General features: G+C 37.5%; 1 protein-coding gene across 1 annotated transcript in view; it reads right to left on the bottom strand.

Moving 5' to 3' along the window:
• Positions 1 to 23,955, bottom strand: part of FMN2 (formin 2) — a 464,655-nt gene that overhangs the window by 32,480 nt on the left and 408,220 nt on the right. The window contains 1 exon segment of the mRNA XM_020982044.2: positions 21,206 to 21,355. Within this exon segment, the coding sequence (XP_020837703.1) occupies positions 21,206 to 21,355 (150 nt within the window).

Here is a 23,955-nt window from a genome sequence, read left to right as displayed (position 1 = left end):
ATATTGTATCAGTAGGTGTTTCCAATATAGATACTGGATCAGTAGATCCAGAATGTCCTTCCTCAAACATATAGAAAAATTTTAACCCTAATCCCCCAAAGCTACCTGAATAATTTCCTTCTGCTCTATATGACTAGAGGTGCCTTGGTGCACATGCCAATCCTTGTCACATTTCTAGGAGCATCCAAATCCTCAAGGAATTGTTCTAAGGCAAGAAAACAGGGAAGGGGGTGCAGGATAGAAAAAAGGCATTGTGAAAATCCAAAGAAGTATGATAGTATAATAGCTTTCCCCCAAATCATCAACTAGGTATGTTGCAAAGAGCCACAGGGCAGGGACTGGCTCAAGACAGACTTCATTAGAGGAGAAGGAAGCAATTACTTCCTGTACAGTCAAAGATTTCCTGAATTTTTCCCATGCAATCTATTGCTAATTTGACCTTGCTCTGTGCATCAATATTATATAGCCCAACTTCCTGTTTACTACCTTAGTGATTAGGACCAAGTAAAAGTCATTGTTGCAAGTGCGGACCTAATCCAAAGTCACATTTACTTTGCATCTCACCTCTAGGACCTAAGCCTCAGTGTAGCATGGTAATTCTTTCATTTTTCCTTAATTAGATTTCTATTATATTTCCTACACTATCCATTTCATACCTCTTCTTTTCTCAGGTTTCGTGTACCGTATTTCCTTGAAACCCCCTGTGGAGGACCTCACCTCATATTTGACTAAGAAATAGAGAACACTCACAATGAGTGCCCTCTTCTCTCTTTCTGTATATCTCAAAATGTCTTTACATCATTCTGTGTACTTTTATGCTTTATTGTAGTGTTTGATGAAGAGGTGTTCATTCTTACCATGGGTAATATCCCTACTTCTGCTCTTGTTCCAATCTCAAAAATCTTCAACATTTCCTTATCTATTGGCTGTCTACAAACATGCCTACATCTCCCATATTCTTAAAAATTCTTTACTTTGCCGTATTTTCCCCTAAAGATGCTGTCCTTTATCTCTCGACTCTTTCACAGTCAACTCCAATTAAAAAGCTGTCTAGACTTCTTGCCTCTGTTTCTTCTTCACTTACTTCTCAATCCCTTTAAATATGGTTTCAGAGTTCATGGCTCAACTGAAATGTCCCACTCTTAAAAGTTACCAATGATCTCTTCATTGCCATATGCAATGGCCTTTTCTCATTACTCATTCTTCTTGATCTCTCTGTAGTATTTGATGCTATTGACCATCTACTTTTCTTGGATATTCTCTCCTCTTTGTATTTTCATGACAGTGCTAACCTCTGGTTCTCTACCACTCTCTCTGGCTGTACCTTTTTAATTCTCTATTTTGAAGGATACTGAAATCTCATCATCATAAAATCATCAAATTCATCCCTCTAACTATGTGTGTAATTCAGGCTCTAACCTGGGCCCTCTATTCTGCAATACTCTCTTTCCTGGTGACCATCAGCCTCATGGGTCATTTTTTATCTCTAGGCAGATGACCCCTAGATGGATCTATCTTTCTATCTGTCTGTCTGTCTGTCTGTCTGTCTGTCTGTCTGTCTGTCTATCTCTCTCTCTCTCTCTCTCTCTCTCTCTCTCTCTCTCTCTCTCTCTCTCTCTCTATCTATCTATTCAACCAGTGGCTCTTTTCTGAGCTCTTGTCTTCTATTACTCACCCAATTTTAGACATTCTTAACTAGACATCTATAAACATCTCAAACTCAATGTGTTCAAAAAAGAATTCAATATTTTTTGTCCCAAACTTACTCTTCCTCCAAAGTTCTCCTATTTCTCTTGAAAGTTCACGTAGTCACCCAGGTTTGCAATTTTGGAGCCATCCTATTATCTTTTCACTTTGGCAACTCCTTCATACCCATTCATGTGCCAAGTCTCATCTATTTTACCCTCACAACATCTATTACAACCGTTTTTTTTTTTTTAAATTTTTTACCATTCACATAGACACCACCACAGTTCAAGGTTTCATCACTGCTGTCCCAGACAACAACAGCCACCTAATAGGATTCTCTGACTCCATTTTCATTCCATGACCACCAATACATCCTCTATGCAGATGAATAGTGAAATCCCCAGCACAAGTCTTATCATTTATTCTATAATAAAATATAAATTTCTCTGTTTGGCATTTTAAGCCCTTTATAATCTGGCTTCAGACTCCTCTTCATCCTGCTACATTTCAGCCAGACTGGTCTACTTGCTGTTCCTTACAATTTTCTGTCTGCTATTTTTCTGCCCTTGTACAGTATCCCCTGTACTGATAATGGACTCTTCATATCTGCTTCTTAGAATTTTTTGCTTTCTTCAGAGCTCAGCTTGACAGAATTTATGCTCCTTGAAGGCAGGGTATGTTCTACTTTTGTATTTGTATCTCCAGTGCCTAGACCAGTGCATGGATCAGAGTAGGTGCTTGATAAATGTCTGCCCATTGATTGAAGTGCCACCTCTCCTTCAGAAATTTCACTGTATATACTTTCTATGTCTTGTATTTATACTACTTCTATGTATACATTTTGTTTCCCTGATTGAATATGTTTCTAAAGGGCAACAACTGTTTGGTTTTTACCTTTATACTTCCAGTTCTTAGAACATAGCAGCTGCTTAATAAATGCTTGTTTTATTAAACGTAGAGTACCTATACGATTCTGCAAGCCTTCATTATCACTTAAGGCTATTATGCCTTAATTCACCTGCTGTAGCCATTAGTAAATTCCTCACAATGCGGCAGTAGGATGTGGCTTGCTCTAGGAGTGATTTAATACCCCTTTTGTGCATGCAATAGTGGTGGCCTCCCAGTATGTTTTTCACTATTCAAGGCACAGCTATCCAATGCCAGACTTTAAATTACTCAGCAGCAAGTTTTAAATCATCTAGCTAAGGAATCTGTAGGGAGACATACCAGCCTTTCTCCAGAGAGAGATCAATGAGCTGTGGAGACATGTTGGCCAGGAATCCCCTCTTTCATCTAGATATACAGTGTGACACATCAGGTGCCAACTTTGCTGCTCTTCTTAGGGGAATGGGGCAACTTTTATAATCAATTGGAGGAGGGGGAAGCTGATGGATTATTTAAAGGATGTTAGGAATTACCCTGGTAGTTAAAATGACAGCAGGAGTGGATTAAATGAAGTTCTCAAACTTAGCGTGATGTTTAAGATATCTGGGTTCCTAAGCATTTGACTATAGATCTTTCTCAGGAAGAAAAAGAAAAAAAAACTCTCATAGGATTTATTTAAGACAGCAGTCAAAAGGTATAAAAGAGAAAGCTTTGCAGCATACATATGTATATTATTAATAGCCAGAAAGCCTAACAGAGTTTTTATATGGCAAATACCAATGTTCTGCATTATTTTGGGATTTATACTGAGTGGAACATTCTTTTCTTTTCATTTTTAAGTTCTACAAAGTCTTTAGCTTTCTGAATTCCAAAGTCATAGCTCCCAACATGTCAGAAGCATTTGAATTTGAAATGAAAATGTAGCGAGAATTACACAAACATTAAAAACATCAGTAAAGTGGGAGAGGAACAAGATGAAACAAACAATCATCCCTCACAAACTGAAGATCCTGAATGATCATGATCCTGTTTTACAGCTCTGGTTAGCATCCAGAATGTTGGACATTTCAATTCTAAGCGATTCAACATTTTTCATTTCATAAGGCCAGATTTTCATTGTATACCAAGCTCTTCATGTCTTCATCATCATCATCAATCTCTACTGAGTGCCCCTGGATTGTTGGCACCTCCATTATGGACACGACAAATATCTCCCTCTTCCATAGCTAACCATTCTTCTCGTGACACAGCAGTGGCCCATGGTTTAAACTTTCCTGCGTTAGAGAGTCTGATGAGCACAAACATGAAGTCAGAATAAAGATTCAATAAGGAGACTACATGTTGTACTATAGTATGAGGCCCTCTAACAGCAACCAAAAGACAAAAGGGACTAAGGAAAAAAGTGCTCAGAGCAGTGAATTGTAAACTTGGACTGTTAACAAATAAAGGAATGATAGATGACACTTAATTAAAAGCACATGGCATAGCCCTAAATCAAAGGCAGAAAATCTTATCCGTTTTCCGCTTCAAAATATTGTTATCTGACCGTATTTTTGGCTACCCATGAATCCTATCTCTCTTTAATCAAAAATTTCTAGGAGCCTGGCAAGTTAAGTCAACAAGCACTTACTAAATGTCTGTTATGTATGTGTCAGGTACTATGTTAAGTGCTAGGAATACAAAGAAAGGCAAATATAGTAAAGGAGTTCATAATCTAATGGAGGAGACAATAGGCAAATGACTATGTGCAATATCAATGATATACACATATATTATATATATATATATGTATATATATATACATACATACATATGTATAAGCAGCTAGGTTGCTCAATGGTTAGAGCACTGGGCTTGGAATCAGGAAGACTCTTCTTCCTGAGTTCAAATCTGGCCTCAGACTCTTACTAGCTGTGTGACTCTGGGCAAGTGACTTCACCCGGCTTGCCTCAGTTCCTTCTTCTATAAAATGGGCTACAGAAGGAAATGGCAAACTAGTTTGGTATTCTTGACACAAAACTCCAAGTGGGGTCATGAAAAGTCAGATATAACTGAAGTTACTGAACAAAAAAAAATTTATATATCTATCATCTATCTATCTATCTATCTAGAGATGCACACATTTTTATATATGAATGTATATATATATATATATATGTATGTATGTATGTATGTATTATATATGTTAAATTAGAAATAATTAACAGAGGGAATGCACTGGCATTAAGTGGGGTCCAGAAAGTTTTCTTGAAGAGATTGGGATTTTAGCTGGGACTTGAAGGAAGCTATGAGGCAAAGATGAAGAGAAATAGAATTCCAGGGATGGAGGAGAGCCAATTGAAATGCCTAGAGTGAGGAAATAGAATGTTTTCTGTGAGGAACAGCAAAGAAACCATGGCACTGGATTGAAAAGTATGATAAAAGGTTGGGGGAGGGGGAGTAAGGTATAAGAAGACTGGAAAGGTAGGAGGTGTCCAGGTTATGAATAGCTTTGAAGGCCAAACAAGATTTTATATTTGATCATGAGGGTGTTAGGGAGCCTCTGTAGTTTATTAATTAGAGATGGGGGAAGGGAGGGAACATGCTCATGTTATTTAGGAAGACAAATTTGACAGCTGAGTGGAAGAGGGACTGGAGTGGGGAGGGACGTGAAATAGGAAGCACAAACAGCTGGCTATTGTTGTAGTCCAGGCATGGGATGTTGAAGGTCTGCACCAGATCTGTGGCAGTGTAAGAGGAGAGAAGTCAGCATAAGTGAGAGGTGTTACAAAGGCACTGAGTTCATCATACTCAATTCAACAAGATTCAACAAGAGGACTAAGGGACAATACCATACAATGGAGGTACTTGTGATCTATAATTTTATTCTATTTAGATTCTACAAACTTGAGCTTTGAAATAATTTTCCTCTTTGACTACAATGTCCAGTCCTTATCATTTTACAACATCTCCAAGCCTGCTCTTTAGTCTTAAAGTGAATTCCAGGTCTTCATTATCTAACCTCCTTGGTCTCTTTTCTCTTCTAGCTTCACTTCCATCTATTCACAGTGTTGATCATCTCAATGATACATTTTCTTCTAGCACAAATGTCCCATCCTTTGGACGTTTTGCTTTACTTCTCTGCTTATCCCTAACTCTGGATAATCACGTACCACATAATCACATACCATCTACCTTTTCCCATTTAGAATGCAAGTAATATCATACCGATGCAGGAATTAAGGAAAATACCTGACTGGATCTACTGTGAATTTATGCCATTGTACTTTATCATAGTATCCCAACCCATGCTTGAGCACCAGTCCTGAATATCCATCTGCTCACTAGACATTTCTGTGTGAGTTTCCCATAGGCGACCCAAGCTCAAGACAGCCGTGACTGAATTCATCGTCTTCCCCATATATGCTCTTTCCTCTAAATCTGCTATAGTTGTTGATGGCATCACCATTGTTTCAATTAGCCGTGCTCAAAAAGTCAATTGCCTTTGAATCTTCCCTCCTTTTGCTAACCATCCTAATTTATTCTAGTATTTTATTTTTTCCCAGTTACATTTAAAAACAATTTTTAACATTCTTTTTTAAAAACTTTGAGTTCTACTATGCCCAAAGGGCTATAAAAATGTGCATACCCTTTGACTCAGCAAAAGCACTTCTAGGGCTGTTATCCCAAAGAGATCATAAAAATGGGAAGAGGACTCACATGTACAAAAATATTTATAGCAGCTGTATATGTGGTAGCAAAGAACTGGAAACTGGGGGATGCCCATCAATTGGGGAATGGCTGAACAAGTTGTGGTATATGAATGTAACGGAACACTATTATGCTATAAGAAATGATGAGCAAGCAGACTTCAGAAAAACCTGGAAGGACTTGTGTGGACAGATGCTGAGTGAAGTGAGCAGAACCAGGAGAATGTTGTACACAGTAACAGCCACTCTGTGTAATTAACTTTATTAGATTTAGCTCTTCTCAGCAATGCAAGGATCTAAGACCTCTCTAAACGTCTCATGATGGAAAATGTTATCCACATCCAGAGAAAGAACTATGGGGTTTGAATGCAGGTCAGAACATACTATTTGCTCTTTTTCTTCTGTTTTGTTTTGTTTCTTCTTTCTTGTGGTTCCTCCTATTGGTTCTAATTGTTCCTTACAATACAACTATTGTGAAAATATATTTAATAGGAATGTATATGTAGAGCCTATATCAGACCGTATGCCATCTTGGCTAGGGAGATGAAGAGGAAGGGGAGAAAATTTAAGACTCAAAAGCTTATGGAAGTGATTGTTGAAAACTAAAAATAAATTAACAAAAAAGAATATCAAAATAAAATAAAATAAAAAGAGGAAATTAAACTTTAAAAAAACCTTTGAATTCCAAGTTTTCTCCTTTCTGCTTTCCCCCACCCCCACCCCCTATTGAGAAGGCAAGCAATTTGATCTAGGTTATATATGTGTAGTTATGCAAAACATATCCATAATGGGTCATATTCTGAAAGAAAACAGACATGAAAAAAACTCCTCAAGAAAAATTAAGAAAATAAAAAAAAGTATGTTTCAATCTGTATTCACACATCATCAGTTCTTTCTCTGGGGATGGATAGCATTTTTCATCATAAATCCTTCAGAGTTGTGTCGCATCTTTGTATTACTGAGAATAACTAAGTCATCCACAAGTGATCATCTTACAATATTGCGGTCACTTTGTACACAGCACATTTCACTTTGCATCAGCCATGCAGGTCTTTCCAGGTTTTTCTGAGAGCATCTTGCTCATCATTTCTTATACTATATTAGTACTTGATCATAATCATAATTGATCATAATCACATGCCACATAATCACATACCATATGAACTCAGTCATTCCCCAATTGATGGGTATCCCCTCACCTTCTAATTCTTTACTGCCAGAAAAGAGCTGCTATAAATATTTTTGTACACATAGGTCCTTTTTCCTTTTGTTTTTTTATCTCTTTTGGGATATAGACATAGTAGTGGTATGGCTAGACCAAAGGGTATGCATAGTTTTATAGCCCTTTGGGCATAGTTCCAAATAGCTCTACAGAATCAGTTCACAACTCTACCAACAGTGCATTAAAGTCTCATTTTTCCCATGTCCCCTCCAACATTTGTCATTTACCTTTTCTGTCCTATTAGCATACCTAACAGGTTTGAGGTAGTTCCTCAGAATTGTTATAATTTGCACTTCTCCAATCAATACTGAATTAGAATTTTTTTTCATATGGTTATAGATAGCTTTGATTACTTCATCTGAAAACTGATCATATCTTTTGATGATTTATCAATTGGGGAATGGCTTTTATTTTTATAATTTTGACTCAGTTCTCTATATGTTTGGGAAATAAAGCCTTTATCAGAGAAACTTGCTTCAAAATTTTTTTTCACAGTTAGTATTGCTAACTGTATTTTCCTCCATCTATCATCCCCCCTTTATTCTATTCTCTCTTTTCATCCTGTCCCTCCTCAAAAGTGTTTTGCTTATGACCACCTCGCCTGTCCCCCAATCTGCCCTCCTTTCTATCGCCACTCCCCTTTTCTTATCCCCTTCCCCTCCTGCTTTCCTGTAGGGCATGCAAGATAGATTTCTATACCCAATTGAATGTGTATGTTACTCCCTCTTTGAGCCATTTCTAATGAGAGTAAGGCTCACTCACTCCCCTTCACCTCTCCCACCTCTTCCTCTCCACTGTAAAAGCTTTGTTCACCGTACTTATTAAAGCATCTGCCAGATTATCTTCATTCTAAATTCAAAATATCTCTAGAATATATCCTCTTCTTTACTCTATTGCCACTACCCAAGATCTTGCCCTTTATCCCAAGTTACTATAATAGGTTCTTATATTTGTTCCCTCTCTCTCTCTCCCCCCTCTCTCTCTCTCTCTCTCTCTCTCTCTCTCTCTCTCTCTCTCTCTCTCGCTCTCGCTCTCGCTCTTCTCTCCCCTTCTCTCCCTCTCTCTTCCTTTCTCTCACTCACTCACTCTCCCCCTGCTTCTCTGTCTTCTTATCCATCTTTCACATTGCTGCCAAATGGATCTTCCCATCTGATCATGTTATAATCAATGCCACTTATGTTATAAAGTCACTGTGATGTGGTAAAAGTCACTTTTCCATGACCCTTCTCTGATCCTCCAAGCAAGGAGTGTTATTTTCTTTTTAAAATCTTTCAGGACATTCACTCTAACCTCTTTTCACTCAGTTATTTTATAAATTTTACTATATTTACTTTTGTGAAATGTCCTCTAAACACCTTCACAGATACTTGTATCTTTTAAAAAAATGTTCATCTGAGGCCTAGTACATTACCCTGTACATAGTATGTAATTTAAGATGTATTTGAAAGACAAAATATAAAAATGTCAAGCTAATAAATGTTTACGCACATATATGTATACATGCTTATACATATGTGAATTGGACATATCACATATATAATTATTTTAATAAGTGTTCTTTTAACTAATAACTTCAGGAAGGAGCTTATATAGGGGAGTCTTTTCAATCTAGAGTCAATTATTGATTATTTAACAAATGAAAGCATCTATGTCTGAGTTTTTTTTTTAGGCAATTGGTGTTAAGTGACTTGCCCAGGGTCACACAGCTAGTAAGTGTCAAGGGTTTGGTCGGAAGCTGGATTTGAACTCAGGTCTTCCTGACTTCAGGGCCGGTACTCTATCCAGTGCGCCACCTAGCTGCCCCCAATCTATGTCTGAGATTAACAGTATAATGTCTTTGACAGTACATATATCAATTATTACCTTCTTTGCCTAATATTAATATTATTTCATTCTCCTTCAAGCACAGGCAGTCCTGAAATCTACTGAGTGTAAGGGAACTGGATGTGGGGCAGGAGGTTAGCCAAGGACTAAAAAAAAAAAATCTGTGAATAATCTTCACTGAGATCATTGAGAGTTGACTTTTTATGACTTTGATCCATTCTTATGACTAAAAGTATATTCTGAGGCTTCTGCTTGCTTCCTTGAGCCAATATTCTCTCTGATTCTTTCCACTGCACATAAATCATATGTCATTTTCTTTTTATATTCTGCAAAGGAATTTACATTCTCATTCCCCTCCTTATTTACCCATATCCTCCACCCTGTCCTTACGGTCTTCAAAAGCATGCATATACATACCCCCAGAGTTCCTACTCCCAAAAATGACTCTTTATCATATTACTTTTAAACCTTTTTGCAAGTAGAATGTTAACCAGATTAGACAAAGCTAAGAGATACTGTTGTATTTCCTTTATCAGACCTTAAACCAAAGTGAACCTCTTTTCCATTAAAATTGTTATGTGCTCTGCAAAGGTTTTCCTGACCACCCCAACCCTTCCTTAAAGTTCTTCCTACTCTGAAAAGTAAATCTGAATAAAGTAAATAACTAAATTACTAGTTCCACTTTTGGCCTAAGGCTGCTTTTCATACTTTCATTCCCATCCCCTAATCATCACTTCAGCTGTGGGGAAATCTTCCTTATCTATGCTTCTTAGTCCCACATTGAGTAATAATACTCAATGCAGTAGAAATATGCATTACTCTAAAAGCTTAAAACTGTACCAAGACTTTTGGTACAGCCTTCATTGCATTATTGCCATTTCAAATGGCACATAGCAGTGTGACTAATATAACTACATTATGACCAATCTCTCTTTTCCTACTGTCCATATATGGAGAATACTGTTTGTTTGGGATTTGCAGCTGATGCTGACAGAGCATGCTTGCAAGTCTTTATCAGATTTCTGGTTGCCCTAAAGCCTTTATTAAAAAAAAAAATCACAGTGATTCTTTGTTTGATACATACTACTTCAACCAGTTTACTGCTGTAGCTTCCCAGCAACTGTCTGATAATTCATACTGTCTAAAGATGTTCTGATATATTTTGAAAATCTCTCTGTTGCATAGTTTTATCTCCTAAAAAGGAAACAAAAACCATCTTGGTATCTGGCTACTTAGGTATCCTAACATTGCGCAGTAGTTACAATAGTAACAGTTGCTGACATTTGCATGGTCATTTAAGTTTTTCTAAGAACTTGATATAAATTATCCGGTTTCTAGCAGTGACTCTGTAAAGAAGGTGGTAAAATAATAATTATTAGAATTATTTCAAATTTACACACATGAGGCTCACAAAGTTTGAGTTGCCCAAGTCACACAGCTTTTAAGAGCCAGGCAGGATTTGAATTAGGGTCCCTTGCTGGGTCCAGGGGTCTAAACCATGCTTTGCTCTGCCAGACCTACTCACTCAGCTCAGTAGACCTATATAGGAATGGACATTGTTTCAATGATGGTATATTGGCTAAATTCCAAGACATTATTTTTGGTGATCTTATTTTGTAATTGTAATGATTATCAGACTCATCAAATATTCATCATACTCAATTTATGCCATGACACAACAGTCATCTAGGAATTCAGATATTATCAATTGCCCCCAAAATGACCAGTTTGGCTTGAAATCTACCTAAACTCCAAAAGATGCACTGAACTTGAAAAAAAGATCTCTTTTTCAACTTTATGTATCATTGAGCAGTATGTTTAATGTCAGAATCTAGTGGTCACGTTCAGCTTTCACCAAGTTACACTGGGATGTTATGAGAGGCACAAAAAGGCCCATAAGACTAAAAACTTTTACCCTCACTCTGCCTTGGTGCCTCAGCTGCTCACTATCAGCACAACTCCTTAAGAATATTCTGAAGACATATGCTTCAACTGAATTAAAGCACTGTAGTGTCCAAGTGGAAGTTCATGCATTGATATTTATTATTTTACTTCATTCACTAGAGCACAAAGATTCGAAACCTTTGGAATTCATCTAAATTTGGGCATTAAACACTGGGATATTAATGAGCATGCCATTTACAAAATATTGCATCCTTGTTTCTTGTATGAAGTGAGATTAATTAAGTACATGTACTTACTACAGCTATGTATAGAATAACAACAGTAATAGTAAACGACAGCAATAAAATTAGGGAAAATAGAAGAGTTTGAACGAGAACACAGAAGCAAATAGGACATTTTTGTTATTATCTTGTTCAAGTTAATCTGTGCTTAAAAACAGGAAATAAATCATGGAAGTTTATGATTTTAGGTAGAGTCATTTTTATTCTTGTTTATGAGTAGCTTGCCTTTGTCGATTGCTACTAAATTTGGAATAATATCTTTAAATAAGGTTAATAATACATTCCATATTTATCTCATAAAATCATTTTGATTTCAGTAAAATATTACTGGAGATCCTTTACAAAGTTTAAGATAAAATCATGAAGGGACAGCTAGGTGGCGCAGTGGATTGAGCACTGGCTCTGAAGTCAGGAAGACCTGAGTTCAAATCCAGCATCAGACCAAACACTTGACACTTACTAGCTGTGTGACCCTGCGCAAGTCACTTAACCCCAATTGCCTAAAAATTAAAAAAAAAGATAAAATCATGAAGACAACATAAAAAGATGAATAGATTAAATAATAATTCCTCCAATGTTAGGTTTTTAATACTGCAAAAGACTCCAATATACTGTATTGAATGAATACATCACCTACCTGATGTTCACCATACTAATTTTAACCTTCCCTTGTACTTGCCTCCTTGTCCCTATGGAGCCAGTTCCTATCCTAAATATTAAGCTGGTCACATATGACTGTTCAGAGTCATCAAAGTTGTGTGTATTGCTGATAAACCTGAAGATGAAAACAAAGCTAAGCAGAGGTAAAGTCAGGCCTAGGGAAAATAAGAGAGAGTAAAGTGTAAAGGTAAGAGAAGGGATATCAGCCTAGCTAATTAGCTCATCCCATTTAAGGGATTCCAGTATCTGCTGGCATAGAGAAGCTTCCAAACAAGCTCTCTAGAGGTATGGCTTGGGGTTGGGGGTGTGAGGAGAGGACATTAGCTTCATTCTCTTTCCTTCTCACCCCTCCCCCAACTTGTCCCCCTCTTTACCTAGAGAAGGACCTTCAGAAAACTGAAGAATTGGAATTTTTTCCATCAGCGTACCTTGCCACATAGCTAGGACAGCAGTGGCATAAGCAACTGAGAATGAACTGAGGGCAAGGAAGAAAGGCAGTTTCAACTCTTTTTTAGGAGCCTGGCAGAAAATTTGCACTGTACCTAAGGGGAACATCTTGACAACACCTACCAACAGTCGTCCTGGAAACTGAGTTATTCCCCTTTCACATGTGCTCTATAAGCTTGTGAACACTTTCCCTCTATGCACTCGAGGGAGTAGATGCAATAAGATATAAGGAGTAGGTTACGTGAAGGAAGTGGAAGGGAAAAGGAAGATCAGTTAGGCTGTTTTTTGTTTGTTTTGTTTCCACATTTTAAGATGTAAGGGCCTATGGTATTAAAGTTATATAGACTAGTAAAAATTCCCTGCTTAAAAACTGGGAAAGAATTTTTGCAACCAATGTCTCTGATAAGGGCCTCATCTCATCTAAGTCAAATTATATAAGAATACAAGTCATTCCCCAATTGACAAATGGTCAAAGGATATGAACAGGCAGTTTTCAGTTGAAGAAATTAAAGCTATCTATAGTCATATGAAAAAATGCTCTAAATCACTATTGATTCAGAGAAATGCAAATCAAAACAACTTTGAGGTACCACATCAGATCTATCAGGTTGGCTAACATGACAAAACAAGAAAATGATAAATGTTGGAGAAGATGCGGGAAAATTAGAACATTAATACATTGTTGGTGGAGTTGTGAATTGATCCAACCATTTTGGAGAGCAATTTGGAACTATGCCCAAAGGGCTATAAAAATGTGCATACCCTTTGACTCAGCAAAAGCACTTCTAGGGCTGTTATCCCAAAGAGATCATAAAAATGGGAAGAGGACTCACATGTACAAAAATATTTATAGCAGCTGTATATGTGGTAGCAAAGAACTGGAAACTGGGGGATGCCCATCAATTGGGGAATGGCTAAACAGGTTGTGGTATATGAATGTAATGGAATACTATTGTGCTGTAAGAAATAATGAGCAAGCAGACTTCAGAAAAACCTGGAAAGACTTGTATGGACTGACGCTGAGTGAAGTGAGCAGAACCAGGAGAATGTTGTTCACAGTAACAGCCACGTTGTGTGATGACTAAGCTTTTCTCAGCAATGCAAGGATCTAAGACATCTCTAAAAGTCTCATGATAGAAAATGCTATCTACATCCAGAGAGAGAACTATGGAGTTTGAATGCAGATCGAAGCATACTATTTGCTCTTTTTTTTTCCTTCTGCTTTGTTTTGTTTCTTCTTTCTTGTGGTTCCTCCTATTGGTTCAAATTCTTCTTTAGAACATGACTAATATGAATATATGTTTAATAGGAATGTATATATAGAGTCTATATCAGACTGCATGCCGTCTTGGGTAGGGAGGTGAAGAGGGAGGGGGAGAAAATTTAAAACTCAGGAAAACCAGCACCAGAAAATTATTTAATTCTTACACTTTAATATCTGCAAAGGAAAGGCAGCATTGCATAGAAGACAGAGAATTGGCCCCGAACTCAGGAAGCTGTGGGTCCAGGTCTTGCCTCTGATACAGTATTTGAGTACTGTAGGCAAGTAGCCACTTCTCTAGCAGGCTGCCATTCTTCAGGCACACTATCCCTCTAACCTTCAGTCTCTCTCTACATAATGACTCCTTCCCTTCTGCTTACACACATGATCATATCTCCTTTATTTTTTAAAACAATTTCAGGGCACCTTTTTATTATTCTTTTTAAGTGTAAATGATATTTTATTTTTTTCCCAATTACATGTAAAGACAATTTTCAACATTCATTTTTAAAATAAGATTTCAAGTTCTAAAATTTTCTCTGTCTCTTCCTCCCCTCCCATCTCCCCAAGATGGCAAGCAATATGATATAAGTTCATATCTCCTTTAAAAAATAGACAAACCCCTCACTTGTTCCAGCTATCCCTACAAGGTATCTTTCTACATCACTCCTCCCTTTCATGTCTAAACTTGAGAAAGCCACCTCTGCTCTCAAGGTGCCTCTACTTTCTATCCTCTCACTATCTTCTAAACTTTCCAAAGTTTCCAATGTTCTCTTAATTGCCAAATCTAATGGCCTTTTCTCAACCTCTGCAGCATCTGACACTTGAATACCATTTCCTGGATACTTTCTTTTTTTCCTAGGTTTTCATGGCACTGCTCTTGCCTTGTTTTTTCCTCCTACCTGTCTGAATTTCTCAGTCTCCTTTTGTAGATCTTCATCCAGGTCATACACACTGTGGGTGTCCCTCAAAGCTCTTTGTTGATCATTCTTCCTTTTCCTCTGCTATCTCATTTGGTGATCTTAGCTCCCTGGGGTTCAGTTATCATCTCTGCATAGATAGTTTCCAGGTTACACCCCCAGCCCTAATCTCTCACCTGAGCTCTGGTCCTACATCACTTGACTTTTGATTAATTTAAACTAGATGTCTTATAGGTGAATTTATATTCACCTATGTGAATGTCCCAGACAGAATGTATTATCTTTTTCCCAAACCCCTTCCTTCTTCACAATTTCCCTATTAGTGTTGATGGCCTCATGATCCTAGTCACCAAGGCTTAGAACTGCAGCCATATCACTCTATCCTTCATTCATTCATATATTAAATCTGTCACCATATATTGTTGTTTATTTCCCCCAATATAACATCTCTTGTACATCTTCTCTCCACTTACACAGTGAGCACTCTAGTTCAGACCTTCATTATTTTGATTCAGTTCGTCTTCTTGAATCTCCATACTCTAATACATCCCTTAGTTAACTGCCAAAGTGATTTTCCTAAGGCGTAGGGTCTGCTTCCTATTACTTCCAGGATCAAATATTAAGGCTTTTCATAGCATGACTCCTTTCTACTTTTCTAGTCTTCTTCATATCCTCCAAAGTGCCATACTGGGCTACCTGCTGTTCTGCCTACACAACACTCTATCTGCTGTCTCCAGACCTTTTCACTTGCTGTCTACCATGCTTAGAATGCAATGGTCTCCCTCCAACTTTCTACCTCATAGTTTTTTCTGATTTCCTTCAAGGCTCAGCTCAAATCACACTTTTTATAAAAGGTCATTGCTGGTTCCCTTGCCTTCTAGTACCTTCTCCTTTTAGGTTCTCTTCCATCTACTCTGTACGTACCTGGTTATTTACATGTTGTCTTCCCCATAAGAATGTGAACTCCTTAAGGACAGAGACTATTTTTGCCTTTCTCCTAGCACTTAGCACAGAAGCTGGAACATTGTATGTGTGATTAATAATTGCTCACTGACTGACAAACTTGGAGTGTCCCAGGCAAGTCTGCAAGTTGATGAGTTGCAAAGCAGGTGAAGATATGCAGTGTTTTTAAAAAGTTTTAAAAAAGTTTCTTAGAACATGAAATCACAGATATTGTCATTAACTCCACCCAGCAATACCTGCAAAACCTACATGAAATGTCAGCCTTAACTTGAAAATAGGTGGTACAGTGGATAGAATGCTGGGCCTGGAGTCAAGAAGACCTATCTCTGTATGGATTGTGAATTCTTTTGGTTCCACATGCATGTTCATTTATCTTGTAATAAACCTAGTATTCACATAAATTTGTGAACTGTGATTGCCTATTGATGAAATCTGGCCTCAGACACTAACTATGTGACCCAGGGCACATCACTTAACCCTGCTTACCTCAGTTTCCTTATATGTAAAATGATCTGGAGAAGAAAGTGGCAAAAAAACCACACAACTCCAGTATCTTTGCCAGGAAACCCCCCAAAAAGATCAGGAAGAGTCAGACATGACTGAGAAATGACTGAACAACAATAAAACGAAAATTATTCTGTTCTGTGAACAACCTCATACTTTCAGATAAATCTGTAATAGTAAACTACAACTTCTGAGTTTGTAGTTTTGTGCTTTCCAATCCCACTTCAGATATCTGCAAACTATGTGATTTCAGTATTGCTTGCAAGACATTAGAGATGCTGGTATAGGACTGCCTAGCATGGCATGCCCACATCAAAGAAGGTGCTCTGCTGTATGAGCAAAGCAGAATTTCAGTAGCACGAAGGGAATGTGAGATTCACAAATCCAGAGACACCTCTACTTTAAATGTTCAAAAGGACTATTGAAATGGACCCTCTAATAGTCCCGTGGCAGAGCCTTCCAAGCATGCTTTGGACTGATCACCCACCATCAATTCCACTGTACCTGGGCCCCAACATCATGATGTCATTGATCCTCTTAGAGTATGAAGGATCACCACCACCACCACCATCATCAACAACAACAACAATGTGACTATGTACAGTCCCTTAACCATGCATAGCCTTAGTTTTCTCATCTCTAAACTGGTTGTAATAATAGTTGCGCTACATTTATCACATGTATGAAAGAGATGCACAAAGGACAAAATGGCCTTGTGACTTTATTAAGTCAATAAACAGGTAGTGTTTACCATGGACAAAGGACTATACTAGGTATGCCAAAGTATATGAAAAAGTTTTAGACATGGTCTTTAACCCTAAGGAGCTTATAATTTAGTTGAAAGGGAGAGAGAAAAGTTAAATGACAAAAAAATATAAAAGTGGGAAAAAATGTCATGAACTGGTCCCTGGTGATTTGCAAAATGAATTAAATAAATAGAAAGGGAAGACCATGTTGTAGAACAGAATATAATTTTCTATGATAATCATCATACATTTCTATGCACATTGATAGGGGCTTGACAGTGTCATTAAAAAGGTCCAGGGTATTAAGAGCTTTACAGAAATGTCCTTCTGGTTGCCAAGTGCAGAAAATATTTGTGGAGCTTACAGAAAGGGGAAAAGTTTTGAAGAAGTATGACTTCAGTCACATGGTTTTCTTTCTCACAGCAGCTGGCTAACAATGGAGCCAATATTAGCAATATATTGCAAGGGGTACATTCGATCAGAAGAGAACAAGCATGTACCAGGCAATGTGCTATGTGCTTTACAAATATTATCTCATTTGATCCTCACAACAGCCCTGGGAGGTAGGTGCTATTATTATCCCCATTTTATATCTGAGGAAACTGATGCAGACAAAGATTAAGTTACTTGCCCAGGGTTGCATTGCTAGTAAATATCTGAGGTCAAAAGTCAACCAGTAGAGCCATACTCCGCCAACTTTCTCTTGCCTGGCTCAAACTAATGTTATTCGGAAAAGCTCCCAGGAAATCTGTAATTCAGGCACTCAAAAAATGGGAAATTAAAAGCTTGTGGCAAGCTTGCCAGCATGCCAAACCCAGACAGAAGCATCCAAAAAAGCCACTTAAAGAGAAATAGTAATCGTGCAACCTGAGGAAAGCTGGCTCTTGTCAAATCAATATCCTAAGATTTCACAAAATATTGAACTATTATTGATAGATAAAATCACGTTTGGCGTTCTTTCTAATGAAACACGTTATACATGAGTTATAGCTAGTAACAAGGAGCTTTGCCCAGGACATTTAAGATTCTCAGTCTTTTCCCAGAAATGTGTAAGGAGACATAAATGTCATAGAGAATGCACAGGTGACTATTTCGATGGGGTAATTTCAAAGATTTCAGAAATGCTGAACAAGAACAATAACAAAAAAATACACTTCATCCTCTAGCTAATATCTGAAATTCTACCATGAAAACCTAATTCCTTTAGCTTCAGACTTTGATCCCTCTTAAAATGAAAATGTTCCTGTTTGGCCTCTAGAGTATAGCCCAGTTAACTTCCAAACTGTTCCCAGGCTGGCCCTCAAGCTTGGAATGCACTTTCTTCACTTCTACCCCTTAGAATCCCTAGCTTCCTTCAAAGCAAAGGTAACATGTCCTCTTCTAGTGAGGATTTTACAGACTCTACCACCTGTCAGTGCTCTTTCCCTTCTCAAATAATCTTGTCTTATCTATTACATATTTTTCCCCTTAGAAAAATGAAAAGTCCTTTAGGGCAGAAATGCTTTTGATTTTTGCCTTTGCATTCCCGGTGCCATGCATATTCTAGGCACTAGCTGTCCAGTAGGATCAGATGCATTTCAGGCTCTTTTTCTTCAATTTTGTTCACCTTAGACATAATGATTTTCAGACCTTTTCCTAATATCGTGTTTTGATATGGATCTCTGGAGGTCATGAGGCTATTGCTTTTAAGAGAAAGTCAGGGAGGGGTTATTGTGGGATGGAGGTCATAGGAGAAATAAAGAATGTGAAGCCTGGAAACACTAAAAAACAAACTTTTTAAAAAATGTAATCTTGACAATGACAAGTTCTATTTGGGGAAAGTCACTTAACATAGTCATGATTTAATTTTCCTGTATGTAAACTTTAGACCTCCAACTTTTCCACCTCCCTTAAAGGCCCTCTCGCAGGTCAACTCTAGGACAAGGCCAGGGCCACCTGCCTTCTGACCTTCTTTGTCACTATTACCCACTGATGTGCTTCTCAGGCCTCTTAGGTCTTTTCCAATGCAGATTAGACCCTGGATGATATCCCTTTTACCTCTGTCCCTCTTCCCAGACATGTCTTCTATGGAAAACAAGATAAAACTAGGCTCCTATACTTTCTTCTCCTCCTGCCTGCTGTGAGACAGTCATCCTAAGGCCTCAAAAAATGCAAAATCCACCTGCTAGGAGGTTAGTCCAGGGAAGTACTGGAATGACTGAATCACATGATTTCACTTACAGACCTTTCTCCAGATACTAATACCCTACCTGGACTCACTCCTCAACTGTTAACATACTCATACTCCATTATACTTTACATATGCCATCCCAGGGATTTTGGCTAGCTACAGATATGCAAAGCCCATTCTCCATGCCAAACTGTCCACTTCACTTTCCATCCACTTCAACCCTATCACTCTAGTGTCTGCGTCCAGATTTTCAATTCCTTCCACTGTGACTTCCAGAATGCCTAATCCACAATTAACTAAGTTACTTAATTTTAATCCTCATCTTGTTCTTTCCATGATGTGGCACTCACTGAGATCTGGATCCCTCCTGATGACATTGCTTCTGTTGCCACCTATTCCACTACTGGGTGAGTTTACTTTCACACCCCCAACTCACTTGTCTCAGTGGGAATACACTACCCACTCCCCATTGGCATCGATCTATCTATCTACATACATACATATATACCCATATCTATTTATCTACATAGATAGATATGGATATATAGATATAGATATGTAGATGCTCTCTCAAATACTATAACTTTTCAATTACTCCAGTTAGTCAATTCCCAAAATCAACTTCTTTAATGCACCTCAGCTATACACAAAGATGGTCATACTATTGATTTTGTCATCATCCACAAGGGTCCCACTTCAACTTTTACAAACTCTGAAATTCTTTTATCTTATCATAACCTTTTTATGAATCTCTTTTCCCCCATGCCTTATGACTCCTAAGCCTGTGGAAATGTGGAACATCCTTGAAATGTGGAACAATTCAAGCTATTATTATTACTATTAGTCAGTACTCTTAACTGCCCTTTTCTATCTCATCTATATAAACTTGTGATTAAAACTCTATCACCTATTGGTCTGTATGCATAGATTTAGATTTATTTTTCATTTTAAAGTTATCACAATTTTTTTCTTTCCTTTGAATGCCTTCTGCAACCCATCCCAATTATTTTTTTACATTTCCCTTTGCTTCAAGTAATGTATTATCACACATCAAAGTGCAAGATTCTTTCTATAACAGAACTACACAGCATCTCTATTACTTGTTCCCACTGATGTAAAGTGATGTCTTAAAGTCTCCTTACAAATGAAAACTAAGTGGATTATTGTTGTTTCAAGGAAGTAAAGCATTGGGAAATGTTGTAGTACTGATGAACAAGGTCCATTGGGATGCTACAAGTTTTCTAGAGGTCTCAGGCAAAGCCACTGTTGGTAGAGAGTTGTTAGAAAGCACACTAAGTGGTTTGGTATTTTGGTTTGTTGTATAGGGCATATTAGGTTTCCTTTGCTCTTTCCCACAAGACACAGTTATTTCTGGATATAACACTGGGAGGTCTAGGTTTCTTCATGACTCAATATTGAATAAGGCTGCATGTGAACAGAAGGCTCCTCAGTGATTTAATAAACTCATTAACCTGTATTTTATTTCATATGTTCACACAGAACCCCTTTTTCTTCTTCCCCACCTCCCAAAGAGTTATTCTAGGAAATATTGTCCAGGACAAAAGGGTCTCAAAATTATAAAATGATTGGTCAATGATGATTTTCATGATCTTCAAACTAATTCTGAAATGTAAACCTTGATGGTGGCACTGTCAAAACAAAAAATGGCAGATAATGTCCCTAAAATCTTTCTGCATTGCTTTATAGTGAGCTGAACTTATCTCCCACTGTCAGATTCCATCAGTGTTTTTCATCTAAATTTGATTCCTTTTCACAACTAACTCACTGTAGGGACATTTTTTTTCCAGACTAATTTCTAGGCCAATCTTCATTTCAGCTACTCTACAGCAGCATCCTAGCTTTTCCTATCCCCTGGCCTTCCTGACCATCTACCTTTAGGCAACTATCAATAGCCCTCTTAGGCTACCCCCTTGTAAAGAATCATTCAGTTTTCAAGCCTATAAACCTGGCAAACTTAGTGGTCACACCTAATAAAACACCAGTTTTAAAATGTCTTTGTTCAAAAGAAAACAACCTACCTTTCTTGGAGAATAAGTTTGTTCTCTTTTTTCCAGAAATCTTTAAAGTCAGAGCTGAATTCATGCCAGAGACTGAAGAAAACATTTGGGGACACTTCCTTCTCTCCCATTTTTGGTTTCATGAAGAAATAGGCTGTAGTTTCTAAAAAGCTGTCAAAAAAACACCACCACATACACACATTTTACACACTCAAAAGTAGCAACACTTCTATTACTTTTCAATATGAGGTAGTCTTTCTTCATCCAAATACTGATTTCATTCATGCATAGTTTTTACCATCAAAAAAACGAAAACACTTCAAATGCTAACAGTAGCTCTGCTACATTTTGATGTCAGAACCTTGGATAGAGGTGACAGATGACAGCCGCAAAGCATCTCCCATCTCCTGGATGACTATGCCTAGTTATATGGAATTTTCAAAATAAATGTTAATGTGAAACTTACAAAACTACTCTAGCATTAAGATATGAAGTCAACTTGAGAAAAATAGGAAAAACAAATTTCCCTCCATACAATTCCCCAAACCAATATAATTTTGGTGAGTTACCCCAAACCTAGTACTACACCTCAGCCAACTTTCCATCAGACGATATGCAGTGGTTAGTCAACCCTTTAACTGCCTATCCACTTTCCAATTCTAGAAATAAAATCAAAGAAATACTACATTTCTCTTAGAAAGGGAGTGTCAGTCTCCTGTCCTCTGGCTCTACTCATCATCCTCCTAACTTTTGTAACCAAAATATCCTTTCTTGGCCACTGGTAGGAGCTTCTGGAGTATGGAAACTGTCTCCCCTTGTGGTGTTGCATCCCCAGGGCTTAGCACAATGTTTACCACATGTAGCAATAATGTTAACAAATGCTTTTTCATTCATATTATATTTATATATTTATATCAATATACAGTATTAGGTTTACCAGTCCACAGATGAGAAACAAAACATGGCATTATAGGCAATGTATATACAATTTCTCACATGATGGGTCATAATAGACCTATCATATTGCCACAGATATAGTGAATCTGGACCATAGCTTTCATGATACAGTGCCACTTTTTATACAGCTAACATAATCCTGGCATGATAAGTATTAATTTATATCACCTACTAACATGTCTGTATATAAGATGTTGGCAAATACCTTCATTCAAAAAGCAGAACATTTGCCACCAACAAAATACTTCAAAATCCTAACTATATTTGATGCTGTACTCTTCTATTTAATCTAAGTAGAAATTGGTCCTACCCTTTAGGAGCTTACCACCTAGGACAGACACAAGGGACCTGTTGGTATCTTATCAAAAAAGGAATACCGTATTGAATAAATAAAATGCCTAAAAGAAAAAGTAGTGGAGGTATTTTGTGGTCTAACTGAAAGTAGCGTCATTAAAATTATATATTTACAAAAGCTGGGATCTGCTAATATTCTCTATGTAAGAAGGAGGTCAGATATTTAAATATGATCTATTTCACTGCCATCTTTCTGCCTTTGCACTAGCTGTTTCAAATTCCTAGCCCTGTGTAGGGTCTTCTGCTCTTGTCTTTCACAGTTGATCATTGTTACCTCAATTTCTATCTTAATACCTAGTTTTGTAACAAGGACCATACTTATATAAGTTAATTAGGGGATCAAGATTTACCTGAAAAAGAATTAAATGATTATTGGTATTTAAGACATATGTTTATGTGTATGCATGTATGTGTGTACACACACAACCATACTTACAAAGTAAATATTTATGAATAAACAGAATGGTACATTAAATATCTTCTATGGACCTCAAGGGGACAGCTGAGTGGCCCTGTGGATAGAGCACTGGGCTTGGAATTAGGAAGACTCATATTCCTGAGTTGAAATCCAGCCTCAGACACTTACTAGCTGTGTGACCCTAGGCAAGTCACTTAACTCTGTTTGCTTCAGTTCCTCATTTGTAAAACGAGCTAGAGAAGGAAGTGGCAAACTACTTCAGTATCTTTGCCAAGAAAATCCCAAAATAGGGTCAAAGAGTTGGACACGACTGAAATGACTGAACAACAACAACGTGGATCTCAGGAGTAACTGACAATTTATATTCTGAGGTGATTCTATTAGCTTTTTATTGAATTGGTTTGAAAAACAAATATTCCTGAGGTTAAGCCTAGATTTAATACCATCACATAATCTTTGTTTCATGAGATCTCTATATCTGAGGTCACTTCAGAAAGATTGATTCAAAACAGGCAATATTGCAGGTCGAGATTGCATTCTAGTCACTAGGTGGTCATGGAATTTATTCCACAATGGCTTTAGCCTTAACATCATTAACCTTTCTTTTTAATATAACTTATTGTATTTACATATGGGTATTGTTCATATCCAATGAGATAGGACTATCATGTCTTAATTCTAATGGCACATGCATCATCCATAAATAAGAATTTTTTTAGTCATCACTTAATTTACATGAAAAGCAGGGAGATGTGGAGGCCAAGGATGACACCAATTTAGTACATAAGCTTACTTGGAAGACCTTATAAAAGATGGTGGAAAGTTATTTAGCAGTTGTTGTTTATTTGTTTCAGTTGTGTCTACCTCTCCATGACACAATCCGGGGTTTTATTTGCAAAGATATTGGAGTGGTTTTTCATTCTTTTTCCAGCTCATTTTACAGATGACGAAATTGAGGCAAACAGGGTTAAGTGACTTGTCCAGGGTCACATAGGTAGTAAGTGTCTGAGACCAGATTTGAACTTAGGGAAATGAGTCTTCC

Source organism: Phascolarctos cinereus, unplaced genomic scaffold, assembly GCF_003287225.1.
Source record: "Phascolarctos cinereus isolate Bilbo 61053 unplaced genomic scaffold, phaCin_HiC Scaffold_5;HRSCAF=322, whole genome shotgun sequence".
NCBI classification, from domain to species: Eukaryota; Metazoa; Chordata; class Mammalia; order Diprotodontia; family Phascolarctidae; genus Phascolarctos; species Phascolarctos cinereus.
Note: the sequence above shows the minus strand (reverse complement) of the source record. Positions and strands in the feature narration are given on the sequence as shown.